The sequence below is a fragment of the Lepidochelys olivacea genome (genome assembly GCF_965140295.1).
Source record: "Lepidochelys olivacea isolate rLepOli2 genome assembly, chromosome: 6".
Classification (NCBI taxonomy): domain Eukaryota; kingdom Metazoa; phylum Chordata; order Testudines; family Cheloniidae; genus Lepidochelys; species Lepidochelys olivacea.
The window spans coordinates 101,704,338-101,727,863 of NC_140416.1; the positions used below are offsets into that span (position 1 = coordinate 101,704,338).

At 44.2% G+C, this 23,526-nt stretch overlaps 1 protein-coding gene across 1 annotated transcript in view; it reads right to left on the reverse strand.

Annotated features, from left to right (window-relative positions):
• The window catches only part of SYNE3 (spectrin repeat containing nuclear envelope family member 3), an 83,931-nt gene extending 60,650 nt beyond the window's left edge, over nt 1-23,281 (reverse strand). The window contains exon 1 of the mRNA XM_084632673.1: nt 23,026-23,281. Coding sequence (XP_084488799.1) covers nt 23,026-23,038 — 13 coding nt within the window. The 5' untranslated portion in view covers nt 23,039-23,281. The remainder of the gene's footprint in view (nt 1-23,025) is intronic.
• Between the last annotated feature and the right edge of the window lie 245 nt (nt 23,282-23,526).

A 23,526-nucleotide genomic window follows, 5' to 3' on the forward strand; every position in this document is an offset into this window, starting at 1 on the left:
ATATACTAGTTGACTGAATAAACAGACAGTCAATACTCAAAGAAGCTGCAGTGCATATGGCTTACAACACAACAGAACTGAGGCACAGAAAGGCTAGGTGACTTGCCCAAATCACACAGGAAGTCTGTAGCAGAGCAGGGAGTTGAACCTAGGTCTCCCAAGTCCTGGACTAGTGCTCTCATCCCTGGACCATCATTCCTCTAATATGCTAATATGGAATCCTCAGAACTAAGCGTATCTTCTCCTTCTGCAATTGCCAGTAAAAGGTAACTAGTAGCCTACCTGCAACCTTCAGATTATGAACTTGGAACCCCTTCTGGTGAAACTGTCCAGACTAGATTTCCAATTTCTGCTCAGCTCCCTAAAATAAGAGTTACACCATCAGTCAGCCAAGGGAAAAGCATTGCAAGCCAAGCACATTAGAATCATAGCCCCTGGGGCTAGGGTTTATGTAATTAATTAAATCCCACCTGTCTGCTAAAGACTGCACATCCCCACAGTTCACAGCTGGGTGCCATGCAAGGGTACTGATAATACTGACCAATAATGTTCTACGGTGTCTAGGTCTTGGCTGGGACTGGAACTGCAGCTGTGTGAACAATTTTTAGTGAATAACGTATCTGATAAATTTCACCCTTTTTGCTGGTCACGCCTTGCATGTGAACAATCTATGATTTTCTCACATATGTGTGCTATTCAAAATTATTTTGCCAAATAAATTCTGCAAATTATTCTTGCTCGGCAGATTGTTCTAACACCCAATTCTAATTCTAATTGGATCACCCAATACTCCAGCTGTGCTGATTAGTTTTAATTAGACCCAAAGGTCACATGGTAATCATGGTTACTGTCCTCTGACTGGATGAGAGTAACTCTTATTATTAATGTATTAGTATTTATTATTTGTACTGCAGTAACGCCTAGTATCCCAGGCCCCCATTGTGCTAGACACTGTACAAAGAGAATAACTTACACAGCACCCTACAATGAGCCTGGACGCTTTACGGAACAAATAAGATAAACCCCCTGCCCTGAGGAGCTTATAGTCTAAGTACCAGACCAGACTGAACAAGTGAAAGCAGCAAAATAAAGTGCCTGTAAGTATGGGGATAAGAAATGATGGACAAGGGGCAACAAGGCTTACATGGACACATATATTGGTGTGAACATGCCCCGACAACGCTAATATACATCTCACAACTCATCTTCCTCACTTGGAGCCAGAACCACTCATCCATAGCGGGGGCTAGACATTTCAGAATCTAGAAATATGCCTGAAGCCACCAAGTTCAGATCTTTATCAGATCCAAATGTTCTCAATGTTTGAGTGTTTGGAACTGGGACTCTTTGCTTCAGACCAATCTTATTAAAAGAACTGACTTTGATGCTAATATGCTAACTGCCTATCTCTGTCTGGTGATGGGGAGCACTCAGCACACAACTCTGAATTCAGTGGCCTTTGTAGGTAACCTTCAAGTATATATTAGAAATATGAACATTTACAACTACTGAACACCTGTTCAGAACTTATATGTCAGACCTAATCCTTAATAGGATATCAATGCCTTTTCCCTCTTTAAAAAACAAAAACTTGAAAAAAAAATTTAAGTCCTAATTTTTGCAAATCTTAAAAAAACCTTCATCTTCATGGAAATGAAACTGGCAAAGTTTGCCACTGTTTGGTTTTTAATTATTTTTAAGTTAAAATTAAAATGTAGGTCTGTGGGAATGACTGTCCTATGGAAGAGGGAGTCTGTAAACACAGCCCTATTCTAAACACTGCATTCAAAGCTTAAAATATTTATGTGATCTCTAGAGGATCAAAGCTCATGATCATAAATACATGAACCTGCTTCTATTTACACTACCCAGTGACGGTTTTTTAAGAATAGCATATAACTGCTCCAAGACCTAAAACATTGGAACCCTCTCAAGAGCACATACTCCAGGGTAACTAAAGTTGCATCTAGATAATTCAATAATTCAGACGTTATTCATAACAATATCTGTGTTGAGCTGATGCCAGGGCTTTCTGTTACAAAAATGGCATCGCTTTGTGTTCAAACAAACCCAGACTCTAGAGCAGAGGTGGGCAAACTACGGCCTGTGGGCCACATCTGGGGGCTGTTTGGGGCTGTTTGGGGAGGCACAGCCTTCCCTACCCGGCCCTCCATACAGTTTCGCAGCCCCGTGTGGCCCTCGGGCCAAAAAGTTTGCCCACCCCTGCTCTAAAGTAAAATAAGGTTTGCCTACATCCCAGGTGCAGTAAACGACTGAAGCTGGCAGCAACCTTATCCCCAAGCTCTTTCTTCAGAAACTGAATAGTCCACTGCAAACCGTAAATAGCATCTCAATTAATTCTGAACGGTTGAGAACATTTCTGGAATTGAGTAAAATAGGCTGCCTTCCTGTGACTCATTTTTGCCTGAACTCTAGCAGTTTCCATAGCTTAGTCACCCTCCTACCGTGCCTGTATGCCAGGCACTGTGGGTCAGTAACAGAGCAAGCATATGCTTTCAATCCCAAAGACTATTCCTATTAGCCACTGGAGTTTGCGGTTATGCTCAGTTCCACCAAGAGACTGAAACCCCAACCGAAAGTTCTGTTACTGTGTAGTCTGATACTTTTACAGTCAGGGAAGAGGTTCTATATGAGAAGCCGCACTATCTTATCCAGTAGAGCATTAACTAGGGTTGTAAACCTAACAAAGGATCCAATCCTGATCCCCCTGAAGTCACTGCTGGTTTGCCGTTGATTTCAGTGGCGGCAGGACTGAGTCTAAAGTTTTGTGTCAGCAGTCCCTTTCCGGTGAAAATGTTCTTGGAGCTATTTTAAACTGGAGCTGTGATCCCCGATAACTGCTGCTGCTGAGGCAATGAAAGTAAAGCAAACATTTAACACTTCCTACTCCAGTGGAATTCAACTTTGCTAACCTTTTGCAAATGAAATAACTTATATGTTAATAACTATGGGCATGGCTACACTTGCAGATGTAGAGCGCTTTGAGTTAAACCCGCCTTCGTAGAGGGCGGTAGGGAAAGCGCTGCAATCTGTCCACACTGACAGCTACAAGCGCACTGGCGTGGCCACATTAGCAGCTCTTGCAATGGCCACAGAGAGCAGTGCATTGTGGTAGCTATCCCAGCATACAAGTGACTGCAACGTGCTTTTCAAATGGGGTGGGGGTGGAGTGTGACAGGGAGTGTGTTGTGTGTATGTGGGGGGAGAGAGAGTGGGTTTTGAGGGGTGCTGAGAGCATGTCAGCATGCTGTCTTGTAAGTTCAGACAGCAGCAGACCCACCCTCCCCCTGCCTCCCTCTCTCACACACAGCATTGCACAGTAATGGTTGCTTTGTTTCGGAGCAGATAAGCAGCCAGCTGTCAGAAACGCAGCTTTCAAAGGGCACATCCGCATTCCTGCAGTGAGTTCAAAACAATGACAAGAGTGGCCACTTGATTTAAGGGGATTATGGGATGTTTCCGGAGGCTGATCAGAGCGCAGTAATGCAACACCTCGTCCACACTGGTGCCGCAGCACCCCAGTGGTGGCTCAGCAAATGTTATTCCACTCGCCAAGATGGAGTACCAGCAGCGCTGTAGCCGCGGAGTCAGAGCGCTCTACGTGCCTTGCCAGTGTGGACGGGTAGTGAGCTAGTGCGCCCGGGGCTCCTGTATTGCGCTGTAACTCGCAAGTGTAGCCAAGCCCTGAATCTGGGATTTTCAGTGATGGCTCCTAAAGGAGTTAGATGCTCAAATCCCATTGAATTTCAATAAGTATGAGGGCCCACATCCTCATATTTTGGTGCGTCAACTCCCATTGAAATCAAAGCTGAAATCAATGGGAATTAGGAGTCTAAATACCTTTGAGGATCTGGGCCTTCATGCCTAATTTCCTTAGACTCCTTTGAAAATCCCGTGCTAAATATTATGGGGCAGATCCTCAGCAGTTAATTGTCAGACTCACTGAAGTCAATGAAGCGATAACAATTTACACCAGCTGAGGGTCCATCTATATATAGATACATCTAGATATACAAGCACGTTTGTAAATTCAAAAAACGATTAGTGTTGCTGAGTGATGATTAAATGATTAAATCACATCATTCACAAATCTCAAGCACTTAAAATAAGGACATGGATAGTTAAGAATATTACAGATCTTATATATCCCACCTAAATAATTTTTTCTTTATTACAGTAATGTATATTCCACCACAACATGACAATCTGAACTCTGACCCAAAAGAAGTAATAGTCTTTTACCAGTAATCTCAAAGCACAAACAAACACTGTGTGTCATTAATGTGAACATAGGTAACTTGCTTTTTTTCAAAAGGGTTTTGTGTTGTATCAACTATTCCCCACCCCACCCCTGCCAACCCACAGAGTGTGACCCAATAGTTGTGCTCCGGCAACCCATCTAAGATATGCAAACCACAAACTGAGAAACACCGACCTAGAAAATAGGTAAGAAGGAAAATCTGAATATTGTGTCTGTGGGGCAGTACTACTGTTAAACTGAAGTGGAACAGAGCCTCTGACAGACACTTCCTGCACAGGGCTCACTAAATGCAAATGGTGAAGCTATAGTCAAATTATGTTCTATATTTGCAAGTGTTATTAAGTTTCCTTAATCCTTTAGCTTGCTCTATACACACAGGGCCATATCTTGCACAGTGGTCTGATAATACTGAACTAGTGGCACTATCCATAGGAGGTGTATTGTGTGTTAAATTGGAAAAAGCTAGTGAGTTACACTATTTCATTGACATTTTCCTTGTGAAATACACTAACAACGTTCTAGGAAATCTAATCTAGAAAGAAAGTTGTAAGGTTTGCCTGCATATCACCTACATGAAGGTCAGTAGAAGAGGTGTGTCAAAGCCAGAACTATTTATACATCTTTAGGAGATCTCAGATCAAACGGGATCTGGATCTGAACTTCTGGTTTTCATTTTGCAGAAACAAACCCATCCCTTAGTTCTGTCCATCTGGAATTATAAAGATCTTGTGACTTTAAGGTCAGACTGCATTGCAAACCTAAGGAAAATTATCCATGGCTTCCAGGAGTCCCGATTTGGCCAGGATTGTCCTAGGTTTTAAAACTCAATCCCCAGTAATTTCAGTCCCAGCTACTGTTCTAGGTCTGTAGTGTTGCTATGTCATGCCTTCCTGAATCACAGCCTCTCCTGGCTGTTCAGCAGCACAGCCTATTGACTCCTGCTGGCTGCTTCTCATCTGCAACTCTCAGCCCTGCTGCTGGAGGCTGGCACCAACTCATTAATATTTTTAATGACTCTCTTTTGTGTCTTATGTTAGTATCAAGTGGTAAATGTAGAAGGATCATGTGGATAACAAAAATATCCTACAAAAATCTCTGACTGAATCCTAGGGAAATTTTGTTCTGATTTCACCACCATTCCCCATTGGTTTCCAGTGCCCTAATCACAACCCAGCCTAAGGACTTTCCTTGTTAGGAGTTGTGACATCAGTGCAGCATGGTGAAATAAATTAGGACACCTGAGTAAGAAGAAAAAGAGATGGGTTCCTTTTTCATCATGATCGTGAGAGAACAGGATTTCCCTTTACTAAATGGGCATGGATGGGAGACAAGAAGCCACACTAGAGATCAATCTGACCAAAGAAAGGACAGCACACAGCATGATGCCACTGTTTAAAAGGTGAATAAGATTTAAATAGAGATAATCCCCAAGAAACTCTCTAGAGTTCAGGTCACCAACTAACTAGCTGGTTAACTCCTTTAGGGATTAATGTTTGAAATTATTATGTCTGACAGATGTTTGTAGAACAGGAATTACCATATAATACCCTGTACTAAAAACAGTAAGAAGCAAAAGTGCAGCATGGGTACAAATTAGAGCTGAGATTTCAGAAATCACTGATATAATCTTGGACCCAGACGTAACTTTTGTTTGCCTGTCTTAAGTATTTTTCTGTTTCTTCTGCACTTTCCTGGCAGTCGATTTTTCTTCCCTGTACTTCTGAGAAGAATCTGATTGACATATTAGCCGACTGTGCCTCGGTTACAGCTCTACAATCCCAGGAACTGAGGGCAGAATTTAGCCAACTTCTTCAGTCAACACCAGCGGTATTGCTGTTTAGCCAGGGATTTCCCAAACGGGACCTGTGTTTCATGCATCACACTTTTCTGATGCTCAAACTCATTAGGCGTTGTCTATCTCCTGACTTTCTGGAACCTTTGGAAAATAAAATGCAATGTTTTCCCAACTCAGTTCTGATGTCTTGAGCCACTGTTACTGTTAGGTTTGCTAGCAAGTCAAACTGGCAGGATGGCGCCACTGCTACACTGGTTGTAGTTTACACTTCCACCATCGGAGCATGCTGAATCCAGTTTATCTGCTCCTAGGCACAGCCAGGTTGCACTCTCCCTCACACCAGTGTAAATGCAGAGTAACTCCACTGAAGCCAACGGAATCTTTGTGGATTTGGACTAGTGTAAATGAAAGCAGAACCTGACCCATGTCATCTTAATTTGTACTCTACTAGACATGATTTCTAGGATTAAGATGAATGTAAAGATGAAACAATGACTGGAAAGGTAGAGCAAACATGGGGATGGAGAAGAGGAAACGGTCAGGTCTGATTCTCCTCTCACATCAGTGTTACACCCATGTACGTTCATTGACTAAGGGAAGATACTCCTGGCTCACATCCATTTAAGTGAGTGGAGCATTAGGTCCAGGAAATATAAAAGCAAAGCAGGGAGAAAAGAAGAACACTGTAAAGACTCAAAATCCGAACAGAAGAAGTCAGCTGGAAGAGAAACTGTGTACTAACTTAGCCCCCAGAAGACCCCCTATGACAGAGTGCTGGGTAAGAACTGCTGACTTAGCCCTCTGTCACACCAGCTCCCATTAAGGGAAGTAAATTGGAGCTGGCTAGAGAAAACCTGTGCCTAATTGTGGCACCTTAGAGACTAACCAATTTATTTGAGCATAAGCTTTCACGAAAACTTATGCTCAAATAAATTGGTTAGTCTCTAAGGTGCCACAAGTCCTCCTTTTGTTTTTGCAGATACAGACTAACAGGGCTGCTACTCTGAAACCTGTGCCTAATTGGTGAATGGGAGACAGCTGCCAGAGCAATTAGCCTGGCTTTATATAAAAGGCTGGGAGGAAGGAAGCCAGGAGGAAGCTATAGCTCTTCCTCATCCTGCCAGGGGCTAGACACTAGCACCCATGCTGTGTATGGTGAAAAGGTGGTGGGAGCCCAACCCATAAATAAATGGCACCAGTGGTTACTGAACTCCAGGTTCCCCGAGTGACTTTGTCAGCACAGCAGGGGCAGGAACCAAGAGGCCCTGCAGAGCCCTGCTACACCCCCCCAGAGACTGATAGCTAAAGAAACAGATAAAGAGCTAAGCTAGAAGCTAAGGACCAAATTCTCCTTTCAGCTACAACTGTGCAACCCCAGTGTAGGCAACTGAGAGAATAGCTCGGGGCAGAATTTGGCCACAGCTTGAAAAAGCAAACTAGGGACAGGAAGGTGTGAACATCAAAGAGAAGCATCTTAGGAGTTTACTGCTTCTATGTTCCAAAAAGGAAAATGATCTATTTGGTATTCTGAAAGTGAATTAAGATCCCTCTTACTATCAAGATGATGATTACACACTCCCTACCATGACAGAAGCTCTCTTAGCACAGGGCTGTACGCAGACAGAAATGAATGAAACTTTCTTGCTGTGCTGAGGAGCAAGCCCATCTGTCTAAAAAGAAACCAGCTTCAGACCTTGGGACTACCAAGCTGCCTCAGGGGCAGAGTTCATAGGTGAGCCTCCTCACTGTCCTGTCCGCTCTCCCTTGCTGGGAGTAAATCCACAGTGGCTGTGGGATTTACTCCAGCCCTATAGCATCTGGGCTAAGAATGTACTCCCTAGGAAGGAAGCAAGCTGGGGCAGCTATGTAAGGCTGAAATACACATTTACTTAGATCATAAGTGCTTTGGGCATGGACTGTCTTTGTGGTGTTTGCACAGCACCTAGCACAATGTCTATGGCTAGGGCAATGAAGCACTATGGTGATAAAAATAAATAACAGTAACATTGTGCAGCTGGTTCTACAGGGGAGATACTCCCTTACAATAAGAAGCAGCCTCTGTTGATGACTATCCTAGACTCAAGGAGCTCAGCAGCCACTAAGGCAAAGCCCAGCACCGATAAATTACCATTTATGAGCACAGTTCCTCTCAGTCCCAAAGCTGATCGTAAACGGATATTGAGATTTCATAATAATGCTTCACTTTCTGTATGTGCCCCCAAGGCCTGACTTCTCAGTTAATAAAGTTCCCATCCCTTTGGTTTGAAGGAAGCTGTTTTCAGGCTTTGGTTAAATGAAGGTTTGAGCAGGATTTTTTTTTCTTTGCTAGCATTTTCAAACCCATCAGTGTTTCAGCTGGGTGAAAAGCAGCACTGTAAATGGTAACTTTTGAATCTAGACAGTTCTGTGTTCAAACATGAATTCAAGTATTCCTATAAATAAAACTGGTTAGATGTTTTCAAATAAGCCCAAAGTCCACATGCTGCAAAGGAAACACAGGTCATTAAACACTGAAGCCAATGGAGTTACTTAAAGGATTATTTTGGCTCACTGTTTAATCTACCATACTTAAATGATGCCCTGGGCAGACTGGCTTAGTTGCAAGGTAATAATCTGCAACTCTGAACTGCTGCATGGGTTTGATTCCCAGTCTATGGGCTCCCAGGGGGGACAAGAGATCTCATGTTACTTGACCTCCAGTACTCAGGGGACAAGGTTGATGTGTTCCTAAAACAGTTTAGTCTAGTTCTCCTGGGCCACAAAGTGGCTGTGACACATCAGGGCCACAAGAATTGTAGGGTACAAAGCAGGATAAAATTTCTTCAGAGCTCTGTCAAAGACCTAGAAACCCCCTGTTGGGGAGAGAATACTTCTGACTCTGTAGAAATGGTTGTTTCGCAGGACAAAAATATGGCTTAAGTGACCATTCAGCAATATCTAAAGGTGCAGGGCTACTAGACACCACAGTGATGAGTATGGTGTAAACGCTGATCAACGGATTGATGTCAAAGGACTTTCTTCTAAAGGGCTGAAGGAATCCACTATCAGTATTACTGGGTGGGGGAAGGGCGTCACTCAAGCACTGACAAGTGACAAGTCAAGTACCCAACAACAGCAGCCAGCTTTAAAGTCAACCCATCCCTGTTTAAAACAGTGGGATCTGCTGATATTTAGTAATTTACATATTTATATTTAATCATTCAGCTATTAATTACTACTATTACTACTGCAGTAAGGTTCCCAGTCAGGCATCAGGGCGCCATTATACCAGGCTCTGTACAGAAAAAGAACACAGAGACAGTCCCTGGCCCAGAGAGCTCACAAAATCTAGGATTCTCACAGTACACAGCAGGTGAATAAACAGACAGTTAGGGTAGGAAGACCAGGCAACACTGAAGGGAAGGGTGTTTGTGTCTTTTAGTGACCGTGACATCTCATTTGTCCCAAGTGGCCACCAACATAACCAAGGCCCAGTGGAAAGGAAGATTTTAAGGGGGGATTTCAAAGAGATGATGGTGGCTTTGCAAATTGGGATGAGAAGTATCTTCCATAAGCATAAGGGGTGGCATGGGAGAAAGTGCCAAGGTACTCCTAAGAAAAGCAGACAAGGGGGCTGCCTGGCATAAGGAATTTCAGAGCTCTGCCTTGAGCAGATAATTAACCTCTGTTAAGAGGTGGTCTTATTACCATTACCCTCATTCTCTTTTCCCTCATGTGTTTTATCTCACTAACTATGAACTTGTTGATTCTAGTCTTAAATTAGATTATATGCTTCCCACGGCAGGGACCACATCTTTGTATGCTTTGCACTTTGCCTATCATCACAATGGGGCTCCCACCCTGCCTGACTAGAACCTTTTGACGCTAGCATAATAAATAATAATTTTCAAGTATCAGACTGATCTTGGGCACTTTGCCTTCAATCTTCAAGGCTTTTAGAGAAGCAAGATTCCCATGTTTTGCTAGCCAGATTCACAAGCCATTGTTGCAACCTGGAAAGATAGGAAAAGGAGTTAATTCTGCACTGAAAGTGTCTTTAAAAAATGTCTCTCTTGCGGACAAAGTGGGTGTTCTAAAGCAGAATGGGATTTAAAGCTTTGATGCTAAATCCACATCTATTTCTTTCATTCTGGAGCATGTAAGGCTGAGGATCCTCTCTACACAACAGCGCCCTACATCACCTGTATGTGAAGCACTTTTTATGCCCTCAGCACAAAAATTAATAGAGCTCTCTTGACCTCTACTCTGAAAGTATGGGGTGAAATCCTGGCACCACTGAAAACAACAGGAGTTTGGCCACTGACTTCCATAGGGCCAGGATATCACCCATGATTTCTACAGGCTTACAAGTCAACAATTATAGTTCTCCTTGAGTTCTTTCCTTCTGAGCAGGAGATTGAAACTAAGAATGAAGCCTCTGATACATTTACTGAGTCAGCCTGATGTGCTACATATTTTACCTACAAACCAAATGCCAAACCCCTTGTATTTACTACCTGAACTATAGAAGATTCTTGCTGATTTACATAAGAAACATCATCTACATTTGTCAAGCACTGCTGTCTACCAGAAATGTAGCCACTACCACAGAGACTGAAGTGCAGTCATGCAATGAGAATGGTTGCATTAAGGAAAGTCAGTCACTACAATTACAGAAAGAAAAGGAGGACTTGTGGCACCTTCAAGACTAACAAATTTATTTGAGCATAAGCCTTCGTGAGCTACAGCTCACTTCATCGGAAGCACTCAGTGGAAAAAAAGTCCTCCTTTTTTTTTTGCGGATACAGACTATCATGGCTGCTACTCTGAAACCTACAATTACAGAGAATTTATTGCTCAGGGAAGTCACTGATCTGACAGCTCCAGAGGTTGGTTTCTTCTGTTCATCCACAGAATATGTATGGCATGGGCAAATTTCCTCACACTGCCCTGCCATTAAATTGTCTTGAAAGGACAACAGGATAAGTCACTCTCCAAACATATTCTGCCCTTTGCCTCTCTGCTGAGACTGTCAATAGGATTTTGGTTACAGTGTATATAGGAGTCCATTGGGAACTGGACTGAGACCAACTCATTTCACATAAGTCCCCACACAGTCATCAGATGGAAACGGCTTTCAGTCACTGCTGACCCAGTCTGGATTCAAGCCAATCACCCAGAGGTGAAAGGCTCTATACCCCATTATTAGCAATCTGCCAAACTATCCAGTCCCCAATGGATGCCTAATGTAGATATCTTAGCTGCAGACATCCAAAGGTTCAGTGCATGTGTTGGCATTATAAAATGCTGATTAGTTCTGTAAAATTGTTTTTTAGTCTAAAACACAATACCCTCTTTTCTCCTAAAATTGCTTCATTATTATAACAGTAAAAAAACCTGGTGTCTGATTCCTTAAATCACATAACAAACAGAGGCTACATTACAATTTAAAAATTACCCTAGCTCTTTAGTCACAATTTAATTTTCTTCTTGCTGCTGTTATTCCAGCCCATGTGCTAGCTTATTTACTTTCTTACAGGCTTCTCTACCGTGCTTATCATCATATTATCTCAGTGTCCCACATTCACAAATGGATCGTGCCTCACAACACCCTTGTCCATTAGGAAAGGATGAGCACCTTCATTTTAGAGAGAGGCACAAAGGAAATTCAGGCCACGGTTTCCAACAGTGACCTGTGATTTAGGGTGCCAAACTCAAAACACATCAGGTATTAGTCTGTGGCAGAGCTTGAAATATGAATCCAGCTCTCCTTGACCCCAGGCCAGTGCCTTAACACATGGCCATCCTTCCTCCCTTAACAATCGCCCACCTATAAATTGTTTCAAGGTTGCTTCACTTCACAATAGAAGTTGACAATATACTCCTTATAAACAAGGTGGGTGAGGATATGGGACCAATAATATTACATCCCCCACCTTGTCTCTCTCATATCCTTGGACCAACACAGTTACAACACTGCAAACAATATACTGCTTGCTCAGGAAAAACTCCCAAAACTTCAATGGGAATTTTACTTAAACAAACAAGTGTAGAATCAGGTCAATATTTATTAGATAAATAAAAGGATTTTCAAGAAGGCTCTTGTTCTCTCAGAGTTAATGTTGTCCTGAGTCTTCTGCCATTTAGAACCATGAAGCATGACATTCAAGGAAACCACAAGACACCATTGCACCAAAGTAATAAATGGGAGGGAATGTGTTTAGTAGTAGGACACAGGACTGGGAGCTTGGACTCTGGACCAGCAGTTCTATTCCTGACTCTGTCACTCAATCACTGTGGCACTTAGGTAAGTCACTTGGTCCCCATGTGCCTTTGTTTCCTCAACTGTAATAGAGATATAATTATATTTACCTACCTCCCAAGGATGTTGAAACATTCATGGGCCTGATTCTTCTCCCATAAAGCCTTGTTTCCCGTCTCCCTTCCTTTCCACTTTTCCCAGTATGTTATCTGTGCAATTTGGATGAGGCCTAGGGTTAGGGCCTGACACCTGATCCAAAGCCCAGTGAAGTCAAAAGAAAGAGTGCTGTGGAGTTCAATGCATTTTGTATTAAGCCCCTGGTCTCCTATTGGCTGTAAAGTAGGATGGACACCAATGGTGATATATAAATAAAACATCAAAACCACAAGGAATTAAGTAGTCTAATAACAAACAGCCTAAAGAGCACCAGATGGGGCTGTGCCTTGTTGAGAAATCATGGCTTTTTTTTCTTGCAGTGCCATTAAGATGTAGGCCCAAATTTATTTCAACACAGAAAGCCCAGGCCATCGAAGATTGTTTATTAACTGAAGGCACACGCGCACACACACACACATCACATCACATCACATCACAGCATGACCCTCCCTTACAACCAGTCCCAGCTTCTATGTTTACATTATGCAGACTGGGCTGGATAAGAGGCTCCTGTCATTAAGTGAGGCAGGGCTCCTTAATTCAGCAGAAGTTAAAAGTTCTGCAGCTGTCATCCCAATGAATCATTTCATTGTAATAAAGGCTGTTATCCTGGGAGTAACTCAGTTTAATCTGACGTTGTGACAAGAGTCTTGGTTGTCAGTGAATAGTGCAGGCACAAAACATAAATAGCAATGGCTCGCCCCACCTTACTAAATCCATAAGTCAACCACAGCCGAGCACAATGATTAACAAATCTGGTGTATTTACTGTTTGCACTGGCTTTGTACAGCTGAAAGCTAACATCTTGCAGCGTTCTCAACTCATTTGATGCTCTATTTAAAACCTCAGCTCCTGTGGATGAGCGATTATGTGAGAATCTTCTCTTTCATTTTAAAAGAAAAAGTACATTTCTAACCCACTTGGTTACAGAGAAGAGCTTGTACCCCAAAGGGAAACCCCTGAAAGCAAATAAAAAGAACTTTTTTTTTAATATCACGGCTTTTAATTTCATTATTTCAATAATTTCATTATTGGCTTTTGAACATCTGGGGTTAATAATGCTACATCTTGTTGGACCATATCTAGAATCTCTAATCTCCAGATGAAACATGTCAATATCAGACATGGGCCTGAGCCACAAAATTTAGCTGCAGACCCAAGCTTTCCCAAAGTTCAAGGGTGTCTGGCTCTTGGATTTGGGCCTATTGTTAGTCAATATTGGGCTGAGTCTTAAAGGGGCCCCAACCGAGCCCCCATGTTGCTTCACCTATTTTATGTCTTTTATTGGACCAACTTCTGTTGATGAGAGAGGGCATGTCTACACTACAAAATTAAGTCGACTGAACTTACGTTGGCATATAGCAGCCGCAGTAATTACATTGCTTGTATGTGTCTACACTTTGCTCCTTGTGTCAGCAGTGTGCATCCTCATCAGAAGCACTTGTGCCGATTTACTGTCAGTGTGGAGCATTGCGGCATGGCTTCTGAAAGACAGTAACAGTCGATGTAAACAACACAGTGTCTACACTGATACTGTGTCAACCTAACTACATTGATATTGATTCTATGTCTCTCGTGGAGGTGGCATTATTAAGTCTGTGTAGCGGGGCAGTTCCATCGGTGGGAGCAAAATTTTAGTGTAGACACTTACATCATTGGGTCATTGACCTAACTCTGTAGTGTAGACCAGGCCTGAGACAAGCTTTCGAGCTTACATAGATCTCTTCTCCAGGTCTGGGAAACTTAATGAGAATGTCACAGCTAAATGTAACAGATTGTTTAGCATAAGTAGTTCAAGGGACCAGAAGTTGGTCCAATAAAAGATATTACCTTACCCATGCTGTCTCTCTAATATCTTGGGACCAACATGGCTACAATAACACTACGTACAACTATTTTATACAGGCAATTTAATGGAATCCACAATTAATTGAGGGCAGAACTATTTAGATGTTACAGGAGCTGATCTGTATTCACAAAAGGAAGCTGGTCATGAACATCTACTTGATATTAAGTCAAATAGAAACACAACTATATCAGGCTCGAGAAAGCTGAGATGTAATTGGACCTCAGAAAGATTTATTTTAGCATTAATGTCCGCCTATCAAGTATGCCATCATAATAAGGTAAGGCCTGGTTTACATTTAAAATTTTGCAGGCATAGCTATGTCAGTTAGAAGTATGAAAAAAAACCAAACCCCAAACACATCCCAACTGGCCTAGGTTATACCAGCAAAAGCCCGAGTGTAGACACAGTTATACCAGAAAAAAAGTCCAAAAAGCTTATTTTATTTGGAGAACCAATATAAACTGCATCTCCACGAGAAAGGTTTGCCAGTATAGCTATATTGGCAAACCTTTTTAGTGTACCCAAGGCCTAAGAATTAAAAAGCCAATGATTTGTCACTGCTAATGTTGATCCAGTATTGGATCTGCCAACCAACCATTTCAAGATGCTTTTGAGCACTGTCATTCAGAGCCTACAGTCTGAATGCACAGACCCAATTTTTACCACAGAGATATCCAACATCTAGTGAGTATTCGCTGTGGAAATGTTTCTCTTCATTTACCCACCTGCAATATGAACAAGACTTTCAGACTCACTCGAATACTGGAAAGTGCAGAAATATTTGTTGCTCAGAATGTCTATCCCCCTTTCACAAAATATAGTTTTATTTTTAAATCTCCTGGCTCTGATTTCGGGCTACACTTGGCACAGGACCCAAGACTGGTGGAGGGAAAAGGTGAAGCACTGCATGCCACCTTCACACCCTGGCTGCCAAGGTCCTGCTTGGCCCTGGCACACATTACAGTCAATTACTCTATAATCATGGGTGGCCCTGGTACATTCCAATGGTCTCCAATTACCACCTCTGCACAGACCACCATATGTGGCTTTTAAGCAACTAGTTGCAAACATGTAGCGCTGCCCTTTTCCTGTATGTTTCTGCATGCACACTTTGCTGTGCACATTGAGATAATTGAGGTCATAATTATTTAGTGAATTCAGTGCTTATGAAAGTGCTGGACTGGAAAGACTTGGAAAATGGAGTCTTCCAGGTACAGTATGGGCACTACCCAAGCAAGCTACTCCCCAAAGTGTCTCAGTGCTGGAGGAACTACTTCTAGATATAAGAGGGTAACTCAATATCTGTGGCCAATTACATTTTGGTCTCTATGCCTGGGCTGCCAATGCAGATGCTAATAAGGACAGTGATTTTTGTAATCTGTCTAATGGGAACTGGATGAGACCATGGTATTTCTTTCACATAAACCACCAACCAGCCATCAGAGGCTAACAGCTTTTGAATACCATTACTATTCCCAACCTGCTGCTGGTCTGCATCACAACAGTAACTGTTCTAAATATTTTTGCAACAAACCACAGTTTGCTCCTTCTCCCAGTTAAAGGGAACATTGTCAAAGCTGACAGCCCCATAGTTTTTTATTACTAATTTTTTGTACTAATTATTTTATTAATTTTTTAAAACATATTTACAGGCATCTATCCAGTGCTCCCCTCCCATAAATTAAAATTTACAACATACACATAAACAAAGAACAGCCCATAAATATATCGAACACAACAGCCTTAACAAAGAGAAAAACTGTCTCACTAAAGACCCCAACAGAGCTCAGGGCCTCATTGTGCTGTACAATCAAGCACTTGACAGGACACAGAAGACAAGAGTCTTGCCCAGAGGAGCTAACACTGTAAAAGACCTATGTGATGTACCAGGCAATGGTTTGGACATAAGGGTCAAAGACGTTGGACGTAAGGGTCAAAGACGTTGTCAGTGAGATCAGGTCACAAAGGTCATGCAAAGGAAGGCTGTTCAAAAGGAGTAGCCTTTCAGGAAGGATCTAAAGGAGAGGGAGAGAACTCAGCATGTGGGTTGTGGGAGACTGCTCCAAGAGGAGAGCAGCAGGAGCACAGACCTGGAAGGAAGAGGTGGAGGAGGAGAAGATGGGAGCAGAGGAGCACAGAGCCTGACCCTGTAAGGTACCAAATGCTGACTAACAGGAGCTGAGAGCACTCAGCACTTCTCAGGATTGGGTCCATGAAGAATGTGGGAGCACAGGATTAGAGGAGAGCAATGATCTAAAGAGGAGAGTATCGTTACGTATTTTCACAGAAGGACTATCAGCTTTCACAGAGTTTGCTTCATTGTAAATCGTTCGTAAGCAATAATGTTCATGTGACTCACTCAGAGTTAGGCTTTCTGTAGAGATCAAGTTGCTATGGGTAAGTGGTTACATTTTCCCTTGAGACCCAGTTGGCTCACAGCCTTGGCAACAAGAGACTCTGCATTTGTGCACAGCCACTACCCACAGTTTTGAGACCCTTTCAAAAAACACTGAAAAACAACTAATACCGTTTATTATTTCTTTTTTACATTCCTTAACCAACAAAGAATCACTATGTACAAAGATTTTCGAACAGCTTGCAACAGACAAGGAGCGAGAAGTAATGTCCCAAGAAGTAACAGCAAATGGCTCTAACTGGAAAGTGGTGCTATTTGTATTATTTTTTCATTATTTATTTAGCACCATATGGGGGACTTGATGATTTACAGGCACATGAGAAGACAGCCCCGCCTTAAAGAAAATCCTGCAACCCTTACTCATTTGAGTAACCCTTACATATGTGAATAATTTCAACAGACTTCAATGGAATTACTCATGTGACTAAGGGCTACTTGCATGAGTAAAATTTTGCTGAAAGAAGACCTAATGCAGACAGAAATCATAAACAGAAAACAGGCATTTGGGAACAGGGGAGTCAACAGAAAACAAGGGGATAGGGGAAACTGATTCAATGCTGCAGCTTTGTGTTTTCCCCCTTTACAGCACGGATGTGTAGAGTCTTGGAAGTGAGAGCACGGATTCTCAATTGAATGCTGGAGAAAACAGGGAGCTAGGGAAGAATCTTAAGGAAGACGTTGGGGGATATATGCTCAGAGCTGCAAGAGCAGAAGACAGGTTTTGACAGGTTTCAGAGTAGCAGCCATGTTAGTTTGTATTCGCAAAAAGAAAAGGAGGACTTGTGGGACCTTAGAGACTAACTAATTTATTTGAGCATAGGCTTTCGTGACTTCTATCTGTGCCAAGCAAAGTATTGTGTAAGATCATAGTCCACCATATATCAAAGGCAGTTGATAGCGTTCTCAGAAAAGAGCAAGCTGGTTTTCAGAAAGAGTGTGGATGCACAGACCAGATCTTCACTCTACAAAACAGAACGGAACAGTGCTTAGACTGGCAACGGCAACTCTACATAAATTTCATAGACTTTGAGAAGGCGTTTGATAGCATTCACAGGACCAGCCTATGGCGCATTCTGCGGGCATATGGAATTCCTTTCCATATAATCAATGTAATCAAAAGCTTCTATTTCAACTTTACATGAAGTGTTGATCACAGTGAGCTCAGTTTTGAAGTAAAAACAGGAGTACGTCAGGGGTGTGTCATATCTCCAATCTTCTTCAACATTGCCATCGACTGGGTAATGTAGCGTACAACAGAAGACATGCCAAGAGGCATTAAATGGACACTCTTCTCATCCCTTGAAGACCGGGACTTTGCAGATGATGTTGCTCTCCTATCACATACCCAACACCATATACAAGAAAAAACAACTCGACTCAACGCATTCGGACAGCAAATTGGACTGAAAATCAATCGCAATAAGACAGATATCATGACCTTTAATATTGCCTCATCATCACCAGTACGGATAGAGGATTATGTTCTCACCAATGTAGAAATATTCACATACTTGGGCAGCACCATCAGCCAGGCTGTTGGAACAAGCCAGGATATCCGGAACAAAATCAATAAAGCCAGGAACACCTTCAGGAACTTAAATACAGTCTGAAAATCATCAAAATAAAACACCAAAACTAAACTCAAGATTTATCACTGCTGCGTACTTTCAACGCTACTTTATAGTGCAGAATGCTAGGGAATGAGAAAGTATGACATGTCCAAGCTATCTTCATTCCATACAACTTGCCTCAGAAAAATCCTCCGTATCTTTTGGCCCAGAACAATCTCAAACCAAGATCTATTGACACAGTGGAGGATCTGAGCACCATCATTGCCAGGAGGGGCTGGAGATGGATCGGTCATGTGCTTTGGATGGAAACTGATTCCACCACCAGAGTAGCAATAAGATGGACACCTGAAGGCAAGCGAAAACAAGGCCGCCCGAAAACAATATGGCGAAGAGCTGTGGAAGTCGAGCTGAAAAACCTGGGGTACAGCTGGGGAACCACTGAAAGACTTGCCAGAAACAGACAGGAGTGGAGGAGCTTCGTCACTGCCCTAAACACCAGAGGAGTAATACGAACATGATGATGATGATCAAACTGTGGGTCAGGACCCCAAAGTGGGTCGTGACACCGTTTTAATGGGGTCGCCAGGGCTGGTGATAGACTTGCTGGGGCCAGGGGCTGAAGCCAAAGCCCAAGCCTCACCGCCCGGGGAAGAAGCTGAAGCCTGAACCCCACTGCCCGTGGACAAAGCCAAAGCTTCAGCACTGGGCAGCAGAGCTCAGGTTACAGGCTCCCTGCCTGGAGCTGAAGCCCTTAGGCTTCGGCTATGGCCCCTCCGGCCAGGGTGGTAGGGTTCAAGTTTTAGTTCCCCACCACACACACACACACACACCTGGGGGGCGGGGGGGAGAGCTCAGGCTTCAGTTCCCCCTCCTAGGGTCATGTAGTAATTTTTGTTGTCAGAAGCGGTCGCAGTGCAATGAAGTTTGAGAACCCCTGCGCTAGAGCCTGTTGAACAGACTGGAGGTAGGATAGGTAAGTAGGGAGAATATAAAGGAGATGGCTATAAGGATGTTGGCAGTGAGGATGGGGGCCAAAGGGAAGTTGCTAGCAATGGTAAGCAACTGTATTTAACAAGAGTTTGGACATCAGGAGAGAAGAGTGGAAGATGGCACACAAGACTGTGAACCTGCGCCACAAGGTGGACAGTGCAGTTGCCAAATGGGACAGAGATAAGAGGGGGAGGATCAGGAGGGAGCACAGCCAGAAAGATGAGAGGTTCCATTTCTGACACATTGATTTTGTGGACTGTTGTTCCATAGCTTTGTACAACTACAACCCCCCAAAACAACGTCTGTTGTTGGAGTACAATAGATAGCAAAGGAGAGCATGGTGATATAGGGTGGGCCTTATGGAGCTGACGCCAAACAACAGGGAACACATTTTAATTGTCTCTGTGGTTCCTTTGCCCCAGTCACTCAACCAACTGACAATTTCAAACGAGTTTCCCTTCCCTGCCCCTTTGGTGGAAGCAACTCCCCTTCTGGAACAATGATTATTTATTCTTCATTTTTACTGGCCCCCGCAACCGTCAGTCGAACAGCGTGGGCAGGATTCCCTGAACAGAGTATGCCAGCAACACATCTACAACACTGGAGTACTGTGTGCCAAGTTGTAATTACACAGCCTTGCTATGTGGCCTTAGATGAGCCATGGTGGCCAAGTAATTACACACAGGGAAATGTGCCTTTTACATTAACCCTTGAGGGCTACGAGTCAAGGCTTGTTCACAATGTAATCAGCTAATAAAGAGGAAATTACACATTGATGTCAGAGATTTAGACTCTTGATTCCAAGTTGTAAAGGACCAAACTGCAGATGTTAACACTGTCTGCCTTCCCCTCTTCCCCCAGCCCCCGGCCACATCTTTCATTTTAAATGAGATTTCATTCTATCAGAGCACAAAATGGGACACTATCATTAAACCTCACCAAAGTGTCCAGGGCAAACTCCCATTTTCATTCCATTGTTACTTTACGTTTATTTACACAGTGTCCTTAATATAAAAGCAATAGCAAAAGGTGATCGCTGATTTTAAGCGCTTAAAGAGTTCTCCCAGGATTATAACTTTATACAACTGTGGAGGCAGGGGGCAGTTTGACCAGGCACCTACAAAAGTGCCACGGAGTCTTTGATGTCTATGTAGTTATTTATATTGCACTCACCGTCATGACTGTCTGAACACTGAGTAATAATACCTACCTCCTACGTAGCACTCTTCATTGGTAGGTCTCACAGTGCTTTACAAAGGTCACAATCATTATCCCCATTTTACAGATGAGGCACAGAGACATGAGGTGACTTGCCCAAGGTCTCCAAGCAAACCAGTGACAGAGCTGAGACTAGAACCTAGGTCTCCCAGCTCTATCCACTAGGCCACACCACCTCCCATAGTGTTAACATCCACAATGTCTACCAGACAGGACTTCGTTTTTACATTTTCATCCAACAGAGCCAGACATAGAAAACTGCCTAGTGAAGAAGAATTAAGGGTGATGGAATCTGGGCTTGCAGTTCTATCACAAACACAGAGCCTGATCCTGCACAGAGAGCCACACAAACCCTTCCCGTGGTGCAGAATACTCAGTGCTCCACTTCAAGGACACCATTTGCTATGGGGTGAGAAAGCAGCCCCCACCACTTCGTTTTGTACTCCCCCCACATTTTTCATAGGTCTGTATTAGTGGTGGGCAACCTGCGGCCCACAAGCGGCCCGTCAGGGTTTACATAACCATCAGCAGGCACGGCCGCCCATAGGTCCCATTGGCCATGAACGGCGAACCGCGCCCACTGGGAGCTCCGGGCGGCCATGCCTGCAGATGGTTAATGTAAACACTGTCTCGCAGCCCGCCAGTGGATTACCCTGATGGGCCGCAGATTGCCCACCACTGGTCTATATGCACCACTTCTTCTCCCCCCACCCCGAACTTTGCAGACTAGATAATCAGATATAAGGTTCTATATACTATACAACTTTGACCCCCACCGAATTTTTCTGAAATGACATTGCTGCTCTACTTGGTCACAAGGGGCCTGTATATGTGGAACTGTTTGCAGGATCGGGCCCCTGAACAGTTTCAGGTCTTTGCAGTTTATGCAATACCAATTAAAGATGTTTTCATTTTGTGCTCATGTTGCAACTCCAAACAGATTGGAATTTTTAAAGGGAACTCCCAGCTAGCCTAGTATAGTTCTCAGTTTCACTGTACTGACCCCTTTCAGAGTAGCAGCCGTGTTAGTCTGTATTTGCAAAAAGAAAAGGAGGACTTGTGGCACCTTAGAGACTAACCAATTTATTTGAGCAGAAGCTTTCGTGAGCTACAGCTCCCTTCATCGGATACATAAAGTAGAAAATACAGTGAGGAGATTTATATACACACAGATCATGAAAAAATAGGTGTTTATCATACACATTGTAAGGAGAGTGATCACTTAAGATGAGCTATTACCAGCAGGAGATTGGGGTGGGGGGGAATACTGACCCTACCCCATGTTTGGGGAGGAGGGGGGAGCGGATGTTCAAATGAATACTACCACTAAGGACTGTACCACAGTAGCTCTCACACCACCCGCAGGGCTGCTTGGGTTAACTATAAATACATTATACTACACTATGTCCATGTCCAATACCAGAATGCCATTGCACTACTCCTCTCCCTCCCCTCCTTCCTGCTGACTGACAGGGACCTGCTGAACGCAACAGAGTCTGGGTGCGGGATAAAAGACTGAATGGAGCCTCAGGAATAATATTAGCACCCCCAGGATTCAAGCGCAGGGCAAATCCCACCAGTTAAGTGGTCCTCAACCTTTCCAGATTACTGTACCACTTTCAGGAGTCTGATTTGTGTTGTGTACCCCCAAGTTGCAACTCACTTAAAAACTACTTGCTTACAAAATCAGACATAAAATTACAAAAAGTGTCACAGTACTCTGAAAAATGGCTTACTGTCTTATTTTTACCATATAATTATCAAATAATTCAACTGGAAAATAAATATTGAACTTACATTGCAGTGTAAAGCGCACAGAGCAGTACAAACAAGTCACCCTCTGAATGAAATTTTAGTTTGTAGCGACTTCGCTAGTGATTTTTATGTAGCCTGTTGTAAAACTAGGCAACTCTCTAGCTGAGTCGATGTACCCCCTGGAAGACCTCTGAGTACCCCTGGCTGAGAACCACTGCACCAGCTGGTTCCAGGGAAACGCCAGGGGCAGGAAAGAGTTAAGCTCTGCTGCCACCCAACTTGGTGGCTTCTCCTCTCACGTTGAGCGCGACTCACTCATTTCCCCAAGCCCTGCAGTGGTGCTGGAACAATTTGTATTGGGGGGGGGGGGGGGCGGAAGGCGGAAACCATGTATTTGGGTTGTTATTACTACTTCAAGCCAGGGGATGCAGCACTCCCCCTCCCTCCCAGCACTCATAAAGCGCGGCTCCCTACGCTGCCCAGAAAAAGTTTCTCCAGCAGAAGGTGCGGGGGGGGGGGGGGGGGACGACACACCGTGCCAATTTCTCCTCTCCACTTGTCAGCACGCGGATCCTGCCTGCCGTGGCCTGGCCACAGGGCTGGGACCTGGAGGGCTCGCGGCCCCAAGGCGTTCAGCAGCAGCAGCGGCGAATGCGAAAGTGACATGCAGAAGAGCAGAGCTCTGCCCAACTCCAGGGTACCCCGCCGTGCTTGCGTTCCCCCTTCCCCACAGCCCGAAAGGGGTCACTTACCCAGCAGGGGCATGGGTGGCGGGGGGCTGCTTGGGACGAGCCTCTGCAGGAGGAATCCGGGAGCAGCCGGCTGCTGCAGTGGCGCCTGCAGGGTTTGAAGGGCGTTTGCGGAGGCCCCTCCTTCACGGGCTCCCTCCCCGCCTCTGTCCTGTCCCCGACCGGCCTGACACCGCCCGTCCCCGCCACATGCAAGCCAGGGAGGCGAGAGCAATGGCGAGCGGTGCCCTGCCCAGCAGCGCCGATGCCCGGGCTGGGTGGCGGCAGCCGCCGGCTGCTACTCTGGATCTTCTCCAGCTGTGTTGCAAACATTCCTTCCGGCCCGCGGGTCCCCCGCCCACTCCAGGGGACGCCGCGGCAGCCAGCAGCTCAGCCCAGCAGTCAGCACCCCCTCCCCGTGCCACGCTTGTAACCCGGGGGGCACGGAGCCGCGCAGACAGCGGCAGCCCGTTATGTAACCTCGTCGGGGGGCTTATGCAACGGGCAAGCTCTGTGCGGTGCACA